Raw genomic sequence first — 19,298 nt, forward strand, 5'->3', positions numbered from 1 at the left:
GAAAGAAAGAAAGAAAGAAAGAAAGAAAGAAAGAAAGAAAGAAAGAAGGAAAGAAAGAAAGAAAGGGAAACTTCAGAAGGCCATGGATGCTTCTAAGCACAAAGGAGAACTGGATATTTGAGAACAAGTTTGTTGTGATCTACCAGGCAGTACTGGTAGCAGCAACTGAGGACACAGATGGCAGTGAATGGCCCATGGGGCCCTCTCAGAAGGAAGGGACTACTCCGAATCCATACTTGTTGACTCAGACTAGCAGCTAATATTCAAATTTCAAGTCACAGACTGAAGGCTGGTTTTGAAACTGTGTTTCCACCTCACCTCATCAAGCAGGTGCTTGATGTAAGGCAAGATTGACACATGGTACCCATTCAGGCTGAACAATGGTTGTCAGGTGGGGTTTCCTGGGGGGGGTGACTAGCTTTAGCAGCCTCAGAGAAGCCACTCCGCGACTGCATCCCTCAACGTTAAGTTGTTTTCTTCTTGGTTTCAGAGAAAATTAAATCAGTTAAGCTTCAAGCAGCATTTTCTACTAGCCAGAAAGACTTCTATGGATATTGTACCCAAAGCATAATGAGGATGTGGTCCTGATTAGGAATTTCTGGTTTCCTTCAGGTTTCTATGGATCCTAGCAGTCCACAAGGAAGGAAGCATACCAAGTCCTTCTGCATTTATTCAAAACCTTGCTTATCTGCCTAACAAAATCCTGGAAAGGAAAATGCCCAAAAGTAAGTATGGATTCAAGAGATGAGAGCTAGTTCATTTATCACTAACCCCGTACCAGAAGACGTCGGTTTGAATTTAATACTTAACTCTAAATTTCCTCTTCACAATATATATATATGTGTGTGTGTGTGTGTGTGTGTGTGTGTGTGTGTGTGTGTGTGTGTATGTATATATGTATATATACACATATATATTACTATTATTATTATTATTATTATTATTATTATTATTATTATTGGAACTGAGCAGGCTCAATTAAGAGCCCTTTCTCCCAGAGGACCCAGGTTTAATTCCCAGCACCCACCCAGTGGCTCACAATATGTATATATGGTCTATAACTCCAGTTCCAGAGGATTCAATACCCTCTTCTGGCCTCTGCACACACCAGATACTTATGTAGCACACAGACTTACATGCAGGTAAAATACCTATACATGTTTTTTTTGTTTTTTTGTTTTTTTGGTTTTTTTTGTTTTGTTTTGTTTTTTTTTGTTTTTGGTATTTTCGAGACAGGGTTTCCCTGTGTAGCCCTGGCTGTCCTGGAACTCACACTGTAGACCAGGCTGGCCTCGAACTTAGAAATCTGCCTGCCTCTGCCTCCCAGGTGCTGGATTAAAGGGGTGCACCACCAACGCCTGGCTATACATGTATTTTTAAAAAATATCTATCACAACCTGCCAGTGACCTTTGCCAAGGAACTGAAGTTAAATTGAGATTCAGGAGAACTAGATAGAATGTTGTAGTAATTATTTAAATCCTGACCTGAGGTGTCTACCCTGCCTTGGCTATTTTAGTTCCCAGACAAAAGACATACCCAACCTTTACACTTACAATAAGCCTTAAGCAGCACAGCAGCTGGGCAGCTGCCCACCCTCCATGCTGTTAGAATCTACTTTCCTATCGATAACCCCGAGTTATTACTTACTATGTTTCATCTGGGCTGCTCTTAACTCCAATCGGCCATTCCTCCAAGCCCTGTTCCTATGGCTCATGTAACCCATGATGGCTTCTCCTTCCCCCTCCTGCACTCTCTTTCCTTATGGTTCCTCCTCAGACCCCAAGCCTGGGAACCCTGAGCCCCACCCATGTCTCTTCTGTCCATCTACTGACTGTTGGCATCTTTATTTACCAATCAGAAATAACTTGGGGGCAGGGTCACTTCTGTGGGGACTCTTTCTAGGGGCACCCAGTCTTGGGGGCCTCGAGTTAGCCTTGGAAGACAAGCAGCAGTAGGCCAACCCACTACAGTAGAGGGCTCTAAGCTGGTGCTCTTACTGGCATTCTATGAAGCTTTTATTCCAGACAGCTCACAGAGAAACAAAGACAAGCATATTGCGTATTTCTCATCCATATCACAGATATGTTCGGGATCCAGGAGGTCTCGTGGAAAAATGAGTTTTACATAATGTCCTGGGCACACTAACTAAGCTGCGTTGCTGAGGAGGGAGGGGACATCTTGCTCAGGGCATTCCTCCCAGAGGAGTAAACAAAGATGACTGGGCACAGAGTTCACACAGCAGGATAGTGTAGGGAAGTCTGTCGTGTTACATGTCACACGGATTATTTAAGTCTCCATGTAGACATATGTGGCCGCATGCACAGAATGGAATCAGTTCTCTCCTTCCACTATACAGAACCCAGGGACTGGGCTTGGTAGCAAGGGCTGTTACCTACTGAGCCATCTCTACGGCGTCCATATATTCTTCTTGGCAACATATCCCTTCCAGTTCACCTCGGAGCATACCGAAAGCAGGGCTCCACAGAATCAAGCCCTTGTTGGCTGTCTTTCCTGCGATGGCTAAAAGCAGGCACAGGAGAAAATTTGGGAAGAAAAGATTAAGACAATAATCAGGCATTGGGAAAGCTCGGTCCGGGAAGGGTGGGCTCGGGATGCCATGCCAGCTGGAAAGGCAACCATGCTCTCTGAGGAGAAGGCCCTCGGGATCTGCTGCTGCTCTCGTTCCTTCCACAGCTGTTCCTGGTGCCATGCGAGGCTGCCTGTGGAGGTGCATCAGAGTCCTGACATCCCTAGTCATCCTGGGGTTCTTTCTTCAAGAGAATATAGCAGCACGTGTGGAGCAGCAATATGGCACATTGCTGGTGAGGACCACGGATAGAGGCCTTGCCACCCATCATAAGAAAGGGGTCTTCCCATTTGTGTTAAAGCCTCTAGGCTCATCCTGTGAACACTAAGGGAGGGCAGCCGAGGAATCCAGCCAGACAGTGTCAGAGAGGATGTTGCCTTTGAGCTGGCTTGAGAGAGATAGGATTTGGAGAGGGTGGGAAGAGGAGCAGGCAGTCCAGGCATAGAGAGGGGGTGAAGCACAGCCATTTGTAGAGGAGGTGCTGACCAGCAGGACATGGGCCACTTCTTCACTGCACCTGCAACTGACAAATGATATTCCTGCCCTTTCTCAGATGAGAAACCGGAAGTAACGTCCCCCCGGTGTAAACACACACACACACACACACACACACACACACACACACACACACACACGGTAGCCGAGGTTTTTTTTTTGGGGGGGGGGGTCAAGCTGTGTGTAATAAGATTAAGCAAGTAAAAGGACTTTCAGGTTGAGCCAATGTGGGGAAGACCTTAAAGACAGGGCCAGCCAGGTTCTGTCTTCCAGAACCCAGCAGAGGCCTGAGCCCAGTTAAATCACATTTGCTAGCTTGACCTTGATGAAGGAATGCCAGGTGGGTAGTGGCTTGGCAGGCAGGTCCTCCCTCCCTCCTCCGGATTCCAGGGCCATGTGCCTGTGGCTGGAAGGCTCCGTGGAGGTTCATGACCAGGTGAGGAGAGCAGTGAGCTAAGTTCTGACGAATTGTATATGATGAATCCCAGGGATCATCCAACCTCCCCTAAAGGGGACATGCCCGCAGTTGTCTCCAGGGGATCTAAGAATCACACCTGGGGCTGATAACATGTCACTTGTACTCAGAGTGAAAAGAAGAAAATGATGCAGCAGGTAACTCAGGAGGAAATCAGCTCCGAAATCAAGAACCATTTGACATACTTCACAGAGATGCAGAAAAGTCCCCATGTTCTCCAGCATGTCACTTACACGGTTCTAGTTGGATCCTCTCTCCAGCCAAAGAGTGAGTATGTGGAAGAAGCCATTAGACTTGGCAAAGGCCAGGCAAGGTCTTCCTTCCTTCCTTCCTTCCTTCACTCTTTCCTTCCTTCCTTCCTTCCTTCCTTTCTTTCTTTCTTTCTTTTTTTTTTTTAAGATGACAGGGTTTCTCTGAGTAGCCCTGCCTGTCCTAGAACTCACTTTGTATACCAGGCTGCCCTTGAACTAAGAGACCAGCCTCCCTCTGCCTCCTGAGTGTTTGTCTTAAAGATATGAGCCACTACCTAAGGTCTTTCATCTAGAGAAAGAGAAAGGGTTCGAGAGGACTGAGCTGGCAGCAAAGTTCAGGAAACAAGTTCTTTGAGTGAGGGCCAGCAGGTACCGGTTTCCACTGAGGTTTGTTTTCTTCCCACCTGATCCCCCTTGAATGTCTAACAGGATCAAAAGGCCAGAGTAAGTCTGTGAAAGAGCCTGAGGTGGTATTCGTTCATGCCAGGCTTCTGGGGAGAGGAAAATAGATAGAAGAGGAGCCAGGGGTACCTGAGACAGAAATGGGTAGACAGAAAAGAAGGTAGTGGAAACTTATGGGCCACTGAACTGCACAGCCCAATGAACTGGTCTAGCCAGTCATGAGGTTTCAAAGGGACTTAGAGATCTTCGAGTCTGGGGCTGGGTACTCTGCAGTAATTGAGACAACTCCAAAGGCCAAGGCCAGGCTAAGATAATTTGCTTACATAGCCATAGTTCTATTCTTAAAGAGAGCTTTACTCTCGTGAACTTTCTCTCACTGGGCCTTTTCAAAGTATTAAACAAGGGAGACTTGATAGCTTTGAGAAAGGTGTTCAACTCCTACAACCCCAGGAGAAGATGTGAGCCTGACTTTGGGAGGTGGCATTCGGTGAGAGTCTGGGAAGAAAGTCCTGGGATCCATCCACCTTGTTGAAGTACTGAGGGTGTCTCTTGTGTTCCTTAGCGCTGCTGACAGTGGGGATCTTCTCAGTGCAGCACAGTCCCAGGACTTACCTCTTGGAAACCATGACATCCTTGTTCCAAGCTTCCTCAGAACAGGACCTGGAGTATATGCTGATATTGGTCCTCCTGTCAGACATGGACCCCAAATGGCTCAACCAAACAGTTGCCAACATTTCCAGTCTTTTCATGCCTCAAATTGAATCTGGGAAGCTGCTGGTGGTCCACGGTCTGCTTGGGGGCTCCAGAGCAGAGAGCAGAAATCATACCTCTCCCTGTGGAGAACTATATTCTAGGCAGAAAACGAGTTTTGCCCTTCTCATGAATTTTGCTCGCAACCTCTCTGAATACTTCCTGTTGCTAGGAGATAATGTACAGAGCGCCCCCAGGTTTCTGTCTGACATCTTCTGGGCCTTGCCAGCCTGGAAGCAGCTTCCCTGGGTGATTCTAGACTTCTCCAGCATGCAGATCTCTGGGAAGGTTTTCCATTCTGAGGACCTCTCCCGCCTCGTCTCCTTCTTGCTTCTTTTCCCCAAGGACATTCCCACTCACTTGCTTCTCTCTGAGTTCAGGCTTCTCTTGTCTCAAAATGTCCCTATCCGCCTCCGTCCCTCCATCTTCTACCAAATGGACAGTGACTCTGAGTTTGAAGGCACATGCTTTCCCGTGGAGCAAGACAAAGACTTGGGCAGACCAGACAATCCCCCTGCTACGGTCTTTACAGACATGATCTCATTTTGGAATACAATGCCACAGTTTGCCTACATTCTCAATGATGACTACTTCTGGGCCTTGGACCCTACAGAAGGCAACTACTTGCTGGTGGTTCTGGATAAGCCACAAAAAATCATCAAGGTGGGGGTGGAGACAGGCTCTCTTGAGAATAAGTTGAACATACTAAAACATGGACAGCTACTACTGGGCTACAGCCCCATGGAGTACCCTAAACGCTGTGCTCATTATAGCTTGGTAGGACCCCTGGTGAGAGGTCATTTGGAGCAGATGGTATTTTATGAAGAAGATGCTGTGCAGGAGATGAGTTGTGTGAAGTTGCTGGTGACAGGATCTCATGAGTACCCTGTCATGATCTTGCAGATCCAAGTCTGGACAGAAGTGGAGGGAGAGGAGGATTAGAGGTTACTATAAGATTTCTATAAGACAGGGTCTAGGATGGGGGAAATAAATCCATCGGATGACCAAGAATGTCTCCTCCTTGTGAATCCAGTGATCATGGAATTTATTCTCCAAAATGGACCCTAGGCTGGTTGGTTCCTGTCAACTTGACACAAAGCTAGATAAAACTGAGAGGAGGGACCTCCATAACATTCGCCTGTAGGTAAGTAAACCTGTAGGGTGTGTTCTGGATTAAGGATTGATGTCTCAGACAACGTGACGTGCTCCTAAGGAACATCACAATAGGTTATCCTCTGGCTTCCTAATGTGCACTCACATACACGCACACACATGACAAACACACACATGCAAACACACACCACACACACATACACACACACATGACAAACACACACATATGCAAATACACACCACACTCACATACACACAAACACATGACAAACACACACATGCAAACACACACCACACTCACATACACACAAACACATGACAAACACACACATGCAAACACACACCATACACACAAACACATGACAAACACACACATATGTAAACACACACCACACTCACATACACACAAACACATGACAAACACACACATGCAAACACACACCACACACACATACACACAAACACATGACAAACAAACATATATGCAAACACACACCACACTCACATACACACAAACACATGACAAACACACACATATGCAAACACACACCACACACACATACACACAAACACATGACAAACACACATATATGCAAACACACACCACACTCACATACACACAAACACATGGCAAACACACACATGCAAACACACACCACACACTCATACACACAAACACATGACAAACACACACATATGCAAACACACACCACACTCACATACACACAAACACATGACAAACACACACATGCAAACACACCACACACACACATACACATAAACACATGACAAACACACACATATGCAAACACACACCACACACATACACACAAACATATGACAAACACACACATACAAACACACACCACACACACATACACACAAACACATAATACACACAGACATATACACTCACAAACATATACAAAACACATCACAAATATACACACAAACACACACACAAATATACACAAATACACACATACAAATACATCACATACACAAATACACATACATACATCATACACACATGCACACAAACACATAACAAAACATGTACACACATCATAAACATTCACAAATACACACAAACATACACATACACAAACACATATACACACAAATATACACACAAATACAAATACACACACAAACACATGTATATACATACCTACAAGCACATCACAAACACACACAAATGCACATACACACAAACACATATACATCACAAAAACACACATACAAACACACATACACACACACACATACACCCAAACACATATCACAAACACATACACGAGCATACATCTCTCACACACATATACATCTCACACACATATATCACATACGAACACACATCACAAACACATACATGAACATACATCACACACACAAGTTGTACTAGGAAGCCAGATGTCCAAGGGTTATTACATGAAACCCTGTCTTTAAAAAAAAAAAAAAAAAAGATCTAGATGTGGTGGTGCAAGCCTTTAATCCCAGCACTGGGGAGGCAGAGACAGGAGAATCTGATTGTGCTCAAGGCCAGCCTGGTCTACAGAGCTCATTCCAAGATAGCCAGAGAAAGACTATCAAGGAGGAGGAGGAGGAGGAGGAAGGAGAAAGGAGAAAGAAAGAAAGGAAGAAAGGAAGGAAGGAAGGAAGAAAAGATGACATAGATTTCAATTCTCTAATGAATAAAACAGATAAAAAACCTCAATAAAATGCAAATAAGAGAGTTTTATATCGTTTACTTTTTTATTTATACCATGTATTATGATCATGATTTCCTTTCCCTCATCTCCTCAAAGATTCTCTTTACTTCCCCACTACCCCAGCCTTTCTCTCTCTCTCTTTCTCTCTCTCTCTCAACCAAGGAACCAAATAAGCAACACAGAATAAAACAGACAAAAAGGGCTGGCGAGATGGCTCAGTGATTAAGAGCACCGACTGCTCTTCTGAAGGTCCTGAGTTCAAATTCCAGCAACCACATGGTGGCTCACAACCATCTGTAATGAGATCTGACGCCCTCTGGTGCGTCTGAGGGCAGCTACAGCTACTTACATATAACAATTTAAAAAAAAAAAAAAGATTAAAAAAAAACAGACAAAAAGAAAAAGCAGAAGAAACATATACATACACACATATAAAACCCATAAAAACACAAAATCAGAGACCACAATATGCAAAAGACAAGTAAAAACAAAAACTAAGTCTTGCTAACCCTCTGGCTTTTTTGGTTTACTTTTTTAAATTTAGATTTTGTTTTTGTTTTTGAGACAGGGTCTCTCTGTGTATGTGCTATAGACCAGGCTGGCTTCAAACTCCTAGAGATCCATCTGCTGGCCTTGAACTCAGAAATCCGCCTGCCTCTGCCTCCGCCTCCCAAGTGCTAGGGTTAAAGGTGTGTGCCACCACTGCCCGGCTTTAAAAAGCATTCTTTTTTTTTTTTTTTTTTTTTTTTTTTTTTTTTTTTTTTTAGTATGGAATAGAGTTTATTTAGGGCATGGGGAGGGGAGTTAAGAGAGGCAGAGAAAGGCAGAGAGAAGGAGTAGAGAAGTGGAGGCCGGCCATGACCACGTGGAGAGAGGAGGGAAGGGAATGGGGAGAGAGAAGGAACAAGAGGTTAAGTGGCAAGAGAGAGGCAAGAGTGTAAGTGAGCGAGGGCTTAAAAAGCATTCTTACTCATGTGTCTGTACGTATGTGTCTGTGTATTGGTGTCAGCACATTCACATGAATGCATGTCCCAGCAGAGACCCGAAGCCTCAGATCACCCTGGAGCTGAGTTAAGAGCATTTGTGGGCCACCTGAGTGGGAGCTCAAAACTAGAACGTGAACTTGGGTCCTCTGCAAGAGCAGTCCACACTCTTACCACTGAGCTACCTCCAACTCCCCCACTCCACCCCACCCCCCACCCCACCCGGCTCCATCCCATCCCCAGGCTGTAAACAGCCCTAGAAACTAAGGTTTTCTCCAGGGCACAGGGCAGGTTTGTTTATAAAGACAATGACTCCCTCTTCTGAGATTTAAAGGCTGCCTCGCCAGTGACATTACAGCGCAGGGAGAATTCTTTTTCCTCCCTAGAGAAGATCTGTTTGCTCCCTAACCAGAATAATAAAGGTAATGTCTCCCTGTGAGGCAGAGGTTGGGGCGAGTTTGACAGTGGTCCCTTGTAAAATCAGAGCTTAGGTTAGCATGTCTCAGCCATGACGCAGGTCCTCTGTGTGTGCAGCATCCACCTAAGTGTCAGTGAGTCATTCCTCACCAGACTCCCTCTGGGACTGAAGGGCAAGGGGAACTATGGCTACATGAAGCCCGGAATGTAGACTTCACCAGGGAGGTCTGGTGTCTGCTAAGCAGCTGGCTCCCTAGAGTTCGGGGAGTGCATTGACTTCTGCACTTAGCAGCAGCAGCCCGTACATCTTCTTTTCTGTATTTTTCTTACTTCTTTCATTATTTGTACTGTTAAGGCACTTAGGACGTGTCAGTAAACAGACAGATTCTTACCCCAGGAGCCTATGCGCTGAGGTGGAAGCAGAGACCATAGACATATACATGACTGTGTTGCAGAGCTTGTCTACCAGGAAGTGAGACAATAGGCTAGAAGGAAGCCAACCCCAGCACTCTAGGAAGTTCAAAGGCCAGCCTGATCTACATGTTGAGTGCCAAGTCATAGTGAGTCTCTCTCTACAATCACCCCCTCCCCCTCTTCCCCTTCCCCTTTCTCCCTCTCCCTCCCACTATCTCCCTCCCTCCCTCCCTCTGTGTGTGTGTCTCAAGAAAATGAATTAGATTAAATTAATTAATTACATTTAAAGCAATTGAAGGAGAAAAGAGGTAGAAAATCTAGTTAGGATGCACAGAAGAAATGGCGGAGCTTTAGCCAGAGCAGAAGCAGTCAATGAGTTGGGCATATTTAACATCAAACCAAGATTAGTGAAGACTGGTTGTAGGATTTGAGAAGAACAAGATGTACTTCTAGAGATAAGCTGCTCCCCACTAAAATGGAGAAGGCTTCTGTTACATATTTAAAGGAAACAATTGTGTGTGTGTGTATTGTGTGTGTGTGTGTGTGTGTGTGTGTGTGAAAGTTTTGTAACTACTTTGTTAAATTTATTCTCCAGGGGCTAGAGAGATGGCTCAGTGGTTAAGAACACTGACTGCTCTCCCAAAGGTGTTGAGTTCAATTCCCAGCAACCACATGGCAGTTCACAACTCTCTGTAACTCCAGTTCCCAAGGATCCAATACCTTCACTCAGACATACATGCAGCCAAAACATCAATGTACATAAAATAATAAATTATTTTAAAGTATTTTTTAAATGTATGCCTCTTTTTTTTAAATGTATTTCATGATATCTGATGGTATTTATATATCGATTTTACTGGAAAAGACCAGAGGCATGGTTCAGTGGTTAAGAGCACTTAGCACTTTTTCAGAGGACAGGAGTTAAGTTTCCAGTACCCACATGATGTCTCACGACCATTTTGAACTGCAGTTACAGGGAATCTGATGCTGTTTGGTGTCCTTTGCAAAATACCCGTACACATGAAATAAAAAGAAATCTTTTAGAAAAGATAAATTATTGGAGCAAGAGAGATGGCTTAGTGGTTAGGGGCACTGGCTTCTCTTCCAGGGTTTGATTCTAAGCATCCATGTGGCAGTTGAGAACTGTCTATAACTCCAGTCCCAGGGGGATCTGATACCCTCTTCTGACCACCCTGGGCATTGTATACATGAGGTGCACAGACATACATGCAGACAAAACACCCATGCCCTTAACAATAAATAATAATAATAATAAGATAGACTATTACTATAATAATATCTTAATGCTGCCAGCATGGGTTGTTTTGTATTTTTCTTTTTCTTTTGGTTTTTCTTTTTTTTTTTAAGATTTATTTTATTTATTTTTTTATGTGTATGTGTACACTGTAGCTGTACAGATGGCTGTGAGCCATCATGTATGTGGTTGCTGGGAAATTGAACTCAGGACCTCTCCTTGCTCCAACCCGCTCGATCGGGTGTAATACACTGTAGCTGTCTTCAGACGCACCAGAAGAGGGCATCCGACCTCATTAAAGATGGTTGTGAGCCACCATGTGGTTGCTGGGATCTGAACTCAGGACCTTCGGAAGAGCAGTCAGTGCTCTTACCCACTGAGCCATCTCGCCAGCCCTTTCTTTTGGTTTTTCAAGACAGGGTTTCTCTGTATAGCCCTGGCTGTCCTGGACTCACTCTGTAGAGCAGGCTGGCCTTGAACTCAGAAATTTGCCTGCCTCTGCCTTCCAAGTGCTGGGATTAAAGGCATATGCCACCACTACCTGGCTGTTTTGTGGTTTTTTTAATTGACAGATATAATTATGTGTTTATTCTATACAATAATATATATACATGCACACACATATACACACATACACACATACATACACACATACACACATATAATTGAATAATTATTTCTCACTAACATATGTGTTACCACAAAAAGTTACTATCTTTCTGTGGAAAACAAAAGATTGATACTATAAAGTCAAAAAGAACAAGGAAGCTTCGAGGGGACAAAATTAATCCTATATTTTCATTGTGTGTAGATTATACAAATCTATACGTGCTCTAAAATTCATACAACTATACATCTAAAGCCTACTTTAATGCATAACAACTTACAAAACAAAATTAGCAACTATTGGCAATTATTTTATGTATAAGAGTGGTATGGCACAGCCGGGCAGTGATGGCGCACGCCTTTAACCCCAGCTCTTGGGAACCAGAGGCAGGTGATTTCTGAGAGACCAGCCTGGTCTACAGAGTGAGTTCCAGGACAGCCAGGGCTATACAGAGAAACCCTGTCTAGAAAAACTGAAAAAAAAAAAAAGAGTGGTATGGCTATTTTTAAGGATTTATCTTTTCAAGGTACACACTAAAATATTTAAGGGCATATATATATATATGAAACATAGGGTTTGTTTAGAACTAATACTGAAGCCGGGCGGTGGTGGCACACGCCTTTAATCCCAGCACTTGGGAGGCAGAAGCAGGCAGATTTCTGAGTTCGAGGCCAGCCTGGTCTACACAGTGAGTTCCAGGACAGCCAAGGCTACACAGAGAAACCCTGTCTCAGAGAAAAAAAAGAACTAATACTGAAAACAGCCAGGCAGTGGTCACACATGCCTTTCATCTCAGCACTGGGGAGGCAGAGGGAGGCAGATTTCTAGGCTCAAGGGTAACCTAGTCTACAGAGTGAGTCCCGGGATAGCCAGGACTACACAGTGAAGCAATCAAACAGACAAACTGGAAGGGCTGAGCAACTTGGATTGCTCAGTGGTAAAATGCTTGTGTTCAGATCACCAGTGGCGGTGGAAAAAGATGGGTGTGGTAGTGTGTATCTATTATTTTGGCTCTATGAAGGGGAGTTGAGAGGGTCCTGAGGCTTGTGAGCCAGCTGGTATAGGCAAACAATGAGCTCCAGGTTCAGTGACTGACCTCTGTCTCCAAAAGTATGGAAGATGTTGGCTATAGCAGTAAACATTTTAATCCCAGCACTCAGGAAGCGGAGGTATGTGGATCTCTGAGTTCGAGGCCAGCCTGGTCTATATAGTGAGTTCCAGAACAGTCAGAACTACTTAAACAAAAGTGAAAAAATGAAATATGATAGAGTATGGAAGAGGATACCCGATGTCAACTTCTGGCCTCCAGCAGGCATGTACATACACACACATACATGCACATGTGTGCACACATGCACACACACATGAACACCTCAGACGAGAAAAGTGTTTGGGAGACAGATTAAAAAAAAAAACAAGCCTAGCCATGAGTTAACAATTGCTGAAGTTTCATGATTGGCATTTGAAACCTTACTACCCTATCCCTGCCTGTTTTGGAATATATTGTGTAATTTGCATACAGAAATACATTTCAAGAGAAAGTAGAGTTGTTAGCCTTCAAGATTAGACCCCTTATAAGCCAGGAGACTTTTTATTTTTTGACACTTAGTAGATCTTGGCAAGTTATTTGTTTATCTTCCACTTCATTCATTCTGGTCACAAGTGGAGAATATTAACGATACAGTATCCATCCCGTGGAGTGTTGTCCTTAGAAGATGTGAAAAGCAGGTCCTTGGGCTGTTCCATCTGCTTGGTAAGTGTCAACTGCTTTGTCATTGTTACTTTTCCCAGTCTGGTTTCTCTAGACCATGTCTTAGCAGAAGCAGGATTTCTTTTTTTGGTATCCTATGACACTCCAACAGGGTGTGTATTTAATTCCCTATTGAAGACCATGAAATATATCTGTAGGAGTATAGTTCCTCCTCATCTTACATTGGATGTTCTCTTTTCCCCTTTATGTGAGGAAAAAGTTTAAATGTGTGGGAGGCTGGAGAGATGATTCAAGGCAAGAACACTTGCTATTTTTTCTTAGGACCTGGGTTTTGGTTCCCAACACCACAACCTGTGACTCACAACTGCCTACAACTCCAGCTCCAGGGGACTCAGTGCCGGCTTCTGTGGGCACCTGTACATACCTGTATTACATTCACATACACATACATAAAAATATTTTTTTAAACTATTTAAAGCTGTGTGATGGCAATCTTGCAATCTCAGCACCAGGGACGCTAAGATAATGTGGGTTGCAAGGGCTCACTGGCTAGCCAGTCTGACCTAATCAGGGGTGTCTTGGTCAGTGAGAGGCCTTGTCTCAAAGAACAAGGTGGACTTTTGAGGAGCAATATTATAGGCTGACCTCTCACCCTCATGGGCATACACACACACACACACACACACACACACACACACATACATACTGTATATATCTATATATCTATATATCTATATACAAATATAAGCACACAGAAACACACACAGACACTCAAATATATACACATAGGGTGGAGATAGGGATTCCATTAGATAAAAATCCAGAAATACATCTTTTCTTTCAAAGGAGTAGAGAGCAAATGACTGAGTCCCAGAAAGGTGGAAGTTATCTTCTAGGATGCTAGCATGGGACTACGGACTCTTAGCCCCGAAAGGCCTTCGGGTCACATAGCAGCCTCCCTCCACCATGCCTAATGGTCCTCATTTTTAGAACCAAACAGCACAATCTGTGTTGTTGATATTTTAGGGAAGGGGGGTTTCGTGAGTTGCTAAGTCAAATCATTCTCTAAGCCAATAAGATGGCGTGGAGGGTGTTGCTTGCCCTTCCATATGACATAAGTGGTCTCTTTTTAAGGCTCCGTCAGAGGAGGTAGAGAAGGGAGCAGGGCTACACCATCAGAGCAGTGACCCGCAGAATGGCCTGTGGGCTATCCAGCTGTTAATAATTGACATTGGGCTGCACTCACGAAAGGCATGGAGGCAGGGCATGTTTCTGTCAGCACTCTGTGGTTCTGGTCTACTTACTGAAAGGCTTTTCCTGTCTATGTGACATGACAGTTGAGACCACACAGTATCCAGGTTAAGCCAGTCTCACATACCCGGTCCTGTGGTTCCTGGAGATGAACTCTGTGTGCCCCTTTGAATGGTAAGCATTCTCTCCTGTTACATCCCACCCAGTAGATGGAGAAGGACTGGAATCTCTCCAGACAGAACCAGGCAGTAGAAAGGCCAGTGGGTCTGGCTTCTTGGCTTCAGCAAGGTGGGGGAGCCAGAAGTTCCAGAACATAATCCCATGGGGCTCCCAAAACAAAAAAGGAAGAAGGCTGGTCGCGGTGGTGTACGCCAATAGAAGATTGGAGAGGCAGAGGCAAGAGGGTCATGAATTCAAGGCCAGGTGACTGCAACTCTAGTTCCTCTGACCTCTTTGGGCACAAGGCATACACATACATATATACATACATACATACATATATACATACATACATACATACATACATACATACATACAAGCAAGCAAGACATTTACACACATAAAATAGGGAATTATATTAAAAAGGAAAGGAAAGACAGGCAGTAGTGGCACATGCCTTTAATTCCAGCACTTAGGAGGCAGAGGCAGGCGGATTTCTGAGTTCGAGGCCAGCCTGGTCTACAGAGTGAGTTCCAGGACACCAGGTCTATACAGAGAAACCCTGTCTTGAACAAAACAAAACAAAACAAAACAAAAACAAAAGCAAGGAAGAGATCTGTGTCCCTTTCAACCTTCTGTACATTGATGGGCAACTTTATTTACACCACAATCTGACTTTCCCTTAGCTCTGAAAATTCTGACAAGAATGTGCCCAGATCTGAGTGACATTTTCAGCTAGCCCAGAAAAAGAAAACAAGGCCTTTCTTGGATTACTCACAGTAGTTGATTGAAAACCAAGGCACCATTGTTCCTACTGCCCTGAAGGAATTCGGTTTCTTTTATGTTGATAGTGACACGTATGGACCTTTCATCCATCACTGTATCTCAAACAGGAAATATCCCTCCGTTTGGGAAATATGTGTTAGACATCATAGTCATCTTGGCAAGTGTGCATCCCTGGTGGCTTGTGTTTATTATTTCTGGTTTCATGCTTGTGCTCTCAACAGAGCTGAGTTGGTAACCCTAATGGAGTTGCTGGCTTCTGCGTTCTGGCAGTAGCTGCTATCTATTTAGTATTTTGCTCTTTGACAGGTTTTACAGTAATCAAAAGAACACCTCACTGGGGCTCAGAATAACTCTATGAGCCAAATGCCCAAAGATTATGATGTATATCCATCTATTGATAAACAAATGCAGGGGAATGGAGTAACTTGTCTGCCCCAGTTCACAAGGCCACTAAGGGTTAGAGACATTCTTGTGTAGCACTATTGTATGTAGTCCTATGTATATGCACCACCCTGTGTGTGTGTGTGTGTGTGTGTGTGTGTGTGTGTGTGTGTGTAGTGCCTGAGAATGCCAGAAGAGGGCACCAGAATCCCTAGAACTAGAGTGTCAGTTTCAAGTGGCTATATGGGTGCTGGGAACAGAGCCAGGGTCCTCCACAAGAGCAGTAAACTCTCTAGGAAGCCATCTCCCCGGCCCCTCCTGACTGATTCTGATGAAGTAATACTATAAGCAAAATCAGTTGTTTTGTTTGAAAGACTAGGAAATGAAGTTGCCCTGCCACTCTTCCTGAAAGAGACGTTGCTAGGCATTTCAATCGTCTGGCAAAGTAGCCTGTTTGGAAAAAAAAAAAAAAAAACCCCAAAAAACAATAACTGTCATTTGAAAGCTTCCTGTTCTACTTTAAGCCTGTGTGTGGCTGACACTCCACTTTCTGTGAGACTCTCAAACAGGCTAGAAGATTTCTCATCCCGCTAATTAGCCTGGCTCCATGTTAGACAAAACTGTCATCCTTTGGGGTAGGTCTAAGTGACAGAGAGGAGAAAGCTCGAAAGCAGGGGCCAGGACTGCCAGGATATCCAAATCTTGGACCATCTAAGGTAGGAAGAGGCGGGCACAGTCCCTGCTAGTCTTGCCCTCGGTCAAGCCTTCCTCCATAGACCACGCCCCGGAGAGCTCCGCCCCCGGACCCGCCCCGCGGCGCATTGTGGGATCTGTCCGCCCCACCGGAGAGGGACACCGCGCTAGGTCATGGGGATCCAGCCGGTAAGCCCCTCGTTCTGTGCCCTGAGCCCGGGGCCACCGCCTCAGCTGGTTCTAGGCAGTCTGCCCCACGGGGCTGGGCCATACCTACCTTGGATGCTGGAGTCTCGCTGCACCAGCTGCGGGCTGGGTTCGCCGCTCCGCTCGCTGCTGCGGTTTTGGCATGCTTTCTCGCTGGAGCTCAGGATCACTACCCCTGGTCCCGCACCCACTCCCTGACTCTTCCTCAGCGCGGCGATCACGCTTCCTCCTCTATCCACAGAGCCCGGTCTTGCTAGCCTCTCTGGGGGTGGGGCTGCTTACTCTGATCGGCCTGGCTCTGGGTACCTACTTGGTTCGAAGATCCCGCCGGCCGCAGGTTACTCTCCAGGACCCGGATGAGAAGTACCTGCTGCGATTGCTAGACAAGACGGTAAGTTGTGAGGAAGGGGCCCTGGGGTTGGAGGGGGGAGAGAGGGGACCGAAGTTCTCTTAGTTTGAGGGATAGCATCCAAGGTGGTTGGATTGATCCAAGAGACTTGGCAGACCAGACCTGCTTGATGAAAAACATCTTGTCATCCATCCTCTAGACAGTGAGCCACAACACCAGGAGGTTCCGCTTTGCCCTGCCCACCGCCCACCACATTCTGGGGCTGCCTGTGGGTAAGGAAAATGGAATGGGCTTTTTCTCCTTGGCATCCTGTGAGGGCGAGTCACTGCTGAACTGTTTTTTCCTGTGCTCACCATTGCCCTTCAGCCTGTGAGGGACCACTCCTCTAGGGTGTGGCTTCTGTGCCCCTGGGCATCTCTATCCTCCAGTCTTCCCTTTTAGGACTTACTATATACTGCTTCGTATCCCAGAAAACACTAATTTCTTCCCATGATGCAAATCCTGTGGTCACCTGCTGCTGCTCAGGTCCTGGCAGTAGGGAGTTTGAAAGGTGGGAGGAGGCAAGAGATACTGCAGAGAGATCCTCTCTGTGGGACAGTTCCTTGAACCCACATCAAGAAGCAAAGCATCCTTGTCTCTCAAATCGGAGTCTTTTGAAAGATGACGGGACACAGCTCATCCCCTGCAACCTATGTATCTGTCCCCACGGTTCCCAGGTCAGCATGTCTATCTCTCTGCCCGAATTGATGGCAGTCTGGTCATCAGGCCTTACACCCCTGTCACCAGTGATGAAGACCAAGGCTATGTAGATCTTGTCATCAAGGTAAGTGTATAGAAAGGAAATCTTGGAGCTGGGGAGATGGCTGGGTTGTTGGGTAAAGCATTTGCCAGCCAAGCCTCGGTTTGCATCCATGCAAAAGCTGAAATCCCAGCATGCCTCTCACTGGAGAATGGGAAATGGGTACCTGACAATGACCAGAAACTCAGAACTTGGGGGAAGAAGCTAGCCTTTCAAGAACAAGAAAGATCCAGTCTCAAACGACATGAAAGATCCTGACCAACATCTGAGGTTGTTCTTTGGCCTCTCCACACTTTCCAGGGCAGGTGTGCATGAGCACACACACATACATTACATACATCACACATGAATGCATACATGTTCATACGCAACACGGAGACACCAAAAGAAAAGGAATCCAGACACTCTGTGAGATTTTTAGAAGCTCCCTAGATTCCTCTGACAGTAGGAAGTAATGAGTCCTTTGTGGGTCTAAGGGAAGGGAGAAAAGATTATGAGTGTAATAAGTTCTGATTTGGTTTTCATTACATCTCAAATGTGGCATTTTCTTCTTTTCTGCCTCATCAGGTTTATCTGAAAGGTGTGCACCCCAAATTTCCTGAAGGAGGGAAGATGTCTCAGTACCTGGATAGCCTGAAGATTGGGGATGTGGTGGAGTTCCGGGGGCCGAGTGGGTTGCTCAGTTACGCCGGGAAAGGTATCTGTCTTGTCCTTCCTGCAGTCTCACTTCTCCTGTCCCTACAGTCCAAGGCCCCCAGGCTCAGCCCCAGTCCCATCCTCAGCCTCCTTGTCCCATCCCCCACCAGAATCTCCATGTGCGCATGGGTGTACCTGTGCAGTCTCCTGAAGCAGCCATGCTGCAGAAAGGCAGGTTTCGCCGTGTGGAGATTACCAAAGTAAACATATGCCTCTCCTTCCCTCACCAAAGAATTCTCTCAGGTTAAGAACCAAAAGAGAATGCTTTCTAGCCCTTCCCAAGGAAACAGCTGGGGACTGTGCCACGTCTCTGGTGATGCTCTGGAACCACTAGGGAAGCTGAAGTCACCCTGGCCCCAAGCCTACCACCTTCACCAGGGAGCAATCTTCTGCCAGAGGTCTTCGCTCCCCACACCTCCTTTGCCCATACTGCCTCTGAATCTTCCAGGCTGTGTGGGATCACTGGGCTCTTAAGTGTGGCTGCTGTGCCTACAGACTGACTGAGAAGCAGACAGCCCAGCGCCATTGTCTTTCCTGAGTAATTGTCCTGGTCTGTTAAACTGCTACCTCCATTCAAGCCCAAGTCCCAGGATCGGATTTCAGAGCAGCTGCTAAAACAGCCTAGGGCATGCTTTCTGTTCTGTTTGTTTACTTAGTTCCTGTTTTGAACTGACTCTTAACTCTTGACTTGGCTTCCCAGGGAATTTTAACATTCAGCCCAACAAAAAATCTCCGCCTGAACTTCGAGTGGCGAAGAAATTGGGAATGATTGCTGGTGGGACAGGTCTGTATCACTTGAGGGAC

At 45.5% G+C, this 19,298-nt stretch overlaps 2 protein-coding genes across 3 annotated transcripts in view; both read left to right on the forward strand.

The window, feature by feature from the left end:
* The first annotated feature begins 442 nt into the window (after positions 1–442).
* On the forward strand, positions 443–5,969 carry LOC116099505 (alpha-1,3-mannosyl-glycoprotein 4-beta-N-acetylglucosaminyltransferase-like protein MGAT4E). 2 transcript variants are annotated; one of them, XM_031383217.1, is made up of 5 exons: positions 443–504; positions 613–725; positions 2,696–2,823; positions 3,669–3,825; positions 4,774–5,969. In XM_031383217.1, the coding sequence occupies exons 2-5, from the start codon at positions 716–718 to the stop codon at positions 5,901–5,903; spliced, it is 1,425 nt and encodes a 474-aa protein (XP_031239077.1). In that variant the 5' UTR covers positions 443–504; positions 613–715; the 3' UTR covers positions 5,904–5,969. The 2 variants fall into 2 exon arrangements, with proteins under 2 accessions (XP_031239077.1, XP_031239085.1); XM_031383225.1 differs by having other exon boundaries at positions 2,699–2,823.
* A 9,972-nt stretch (positions 5,970–15,941) lies between these two features.
* The window catches only part of LOC116099515 (NADH-cytochrome b5 reductase 1), a 6,749-nt gene continuing 3,392 nt past the window's right edge, over positions 15,942–19,298 (forward strand). Inside the window, exons 1-6 of the mRNA XM_031383239.1 lie at positions 15,942–16,632; positions 16,892–17,041; positions 17,199–17,271; positions 17,716–17,822; positions 18,366–18,495; positions 19,195–19,278. Coding sequence (XP_031239099.1) covers positions 16,618–16,632; positions 16,892–17,041; positions 17,199–17,271; positions 17,716–17,822; positions 18,366–18,495; positions 19,195–19,278 — 559 coding nt within the window. The 5' untranslated portion in view covers positions 15,942–16,617. The remainder of the gene's footprint in view (positions 16,633–16,891; positions 17,042–17,198; positions 17,272–17,715; positions 17,823–18,365; positions 18,496–19,194; positions 19,279–19,298) is intronic.

This window comes from Mastomys coucha, unplaced genomic scaffold (assembly GCF_008632895.1).
Source record: "Mastomys coucha isolate ucsf_1 unplaced genomic scaffold, UCSF_Mcou_1 pScaffold1, whole genome shotgun sequence".
NCBI lineage: Eukaryota > Metazoa > Chordata > Mammalia > Rodentia > Muridae > Mastomys > Mastomys coucha.

What these genes read in the sequence shown, in the direction of transcription:
- LOC116099505 (XM_031383217.1), top strand. An exon ending in AGCAATATGGCACATTGCTG is followed by an intron (nt 2,824 to 3,668) that starts GTGAGGACCACG and finishes ACTTGTACTCAG; the next exon opens with AGTGAAAAGAAGAAAATGAT. An exon ending in ATCCTCTCTCCAGCCAAAGA is followed by an intron (nt 3,826 to 4,773) that starts GTGAGTATGTGG and finishes TGTGTTCCTTAG; the next exon opens with CGCTGCTGACAGTGGGGATC.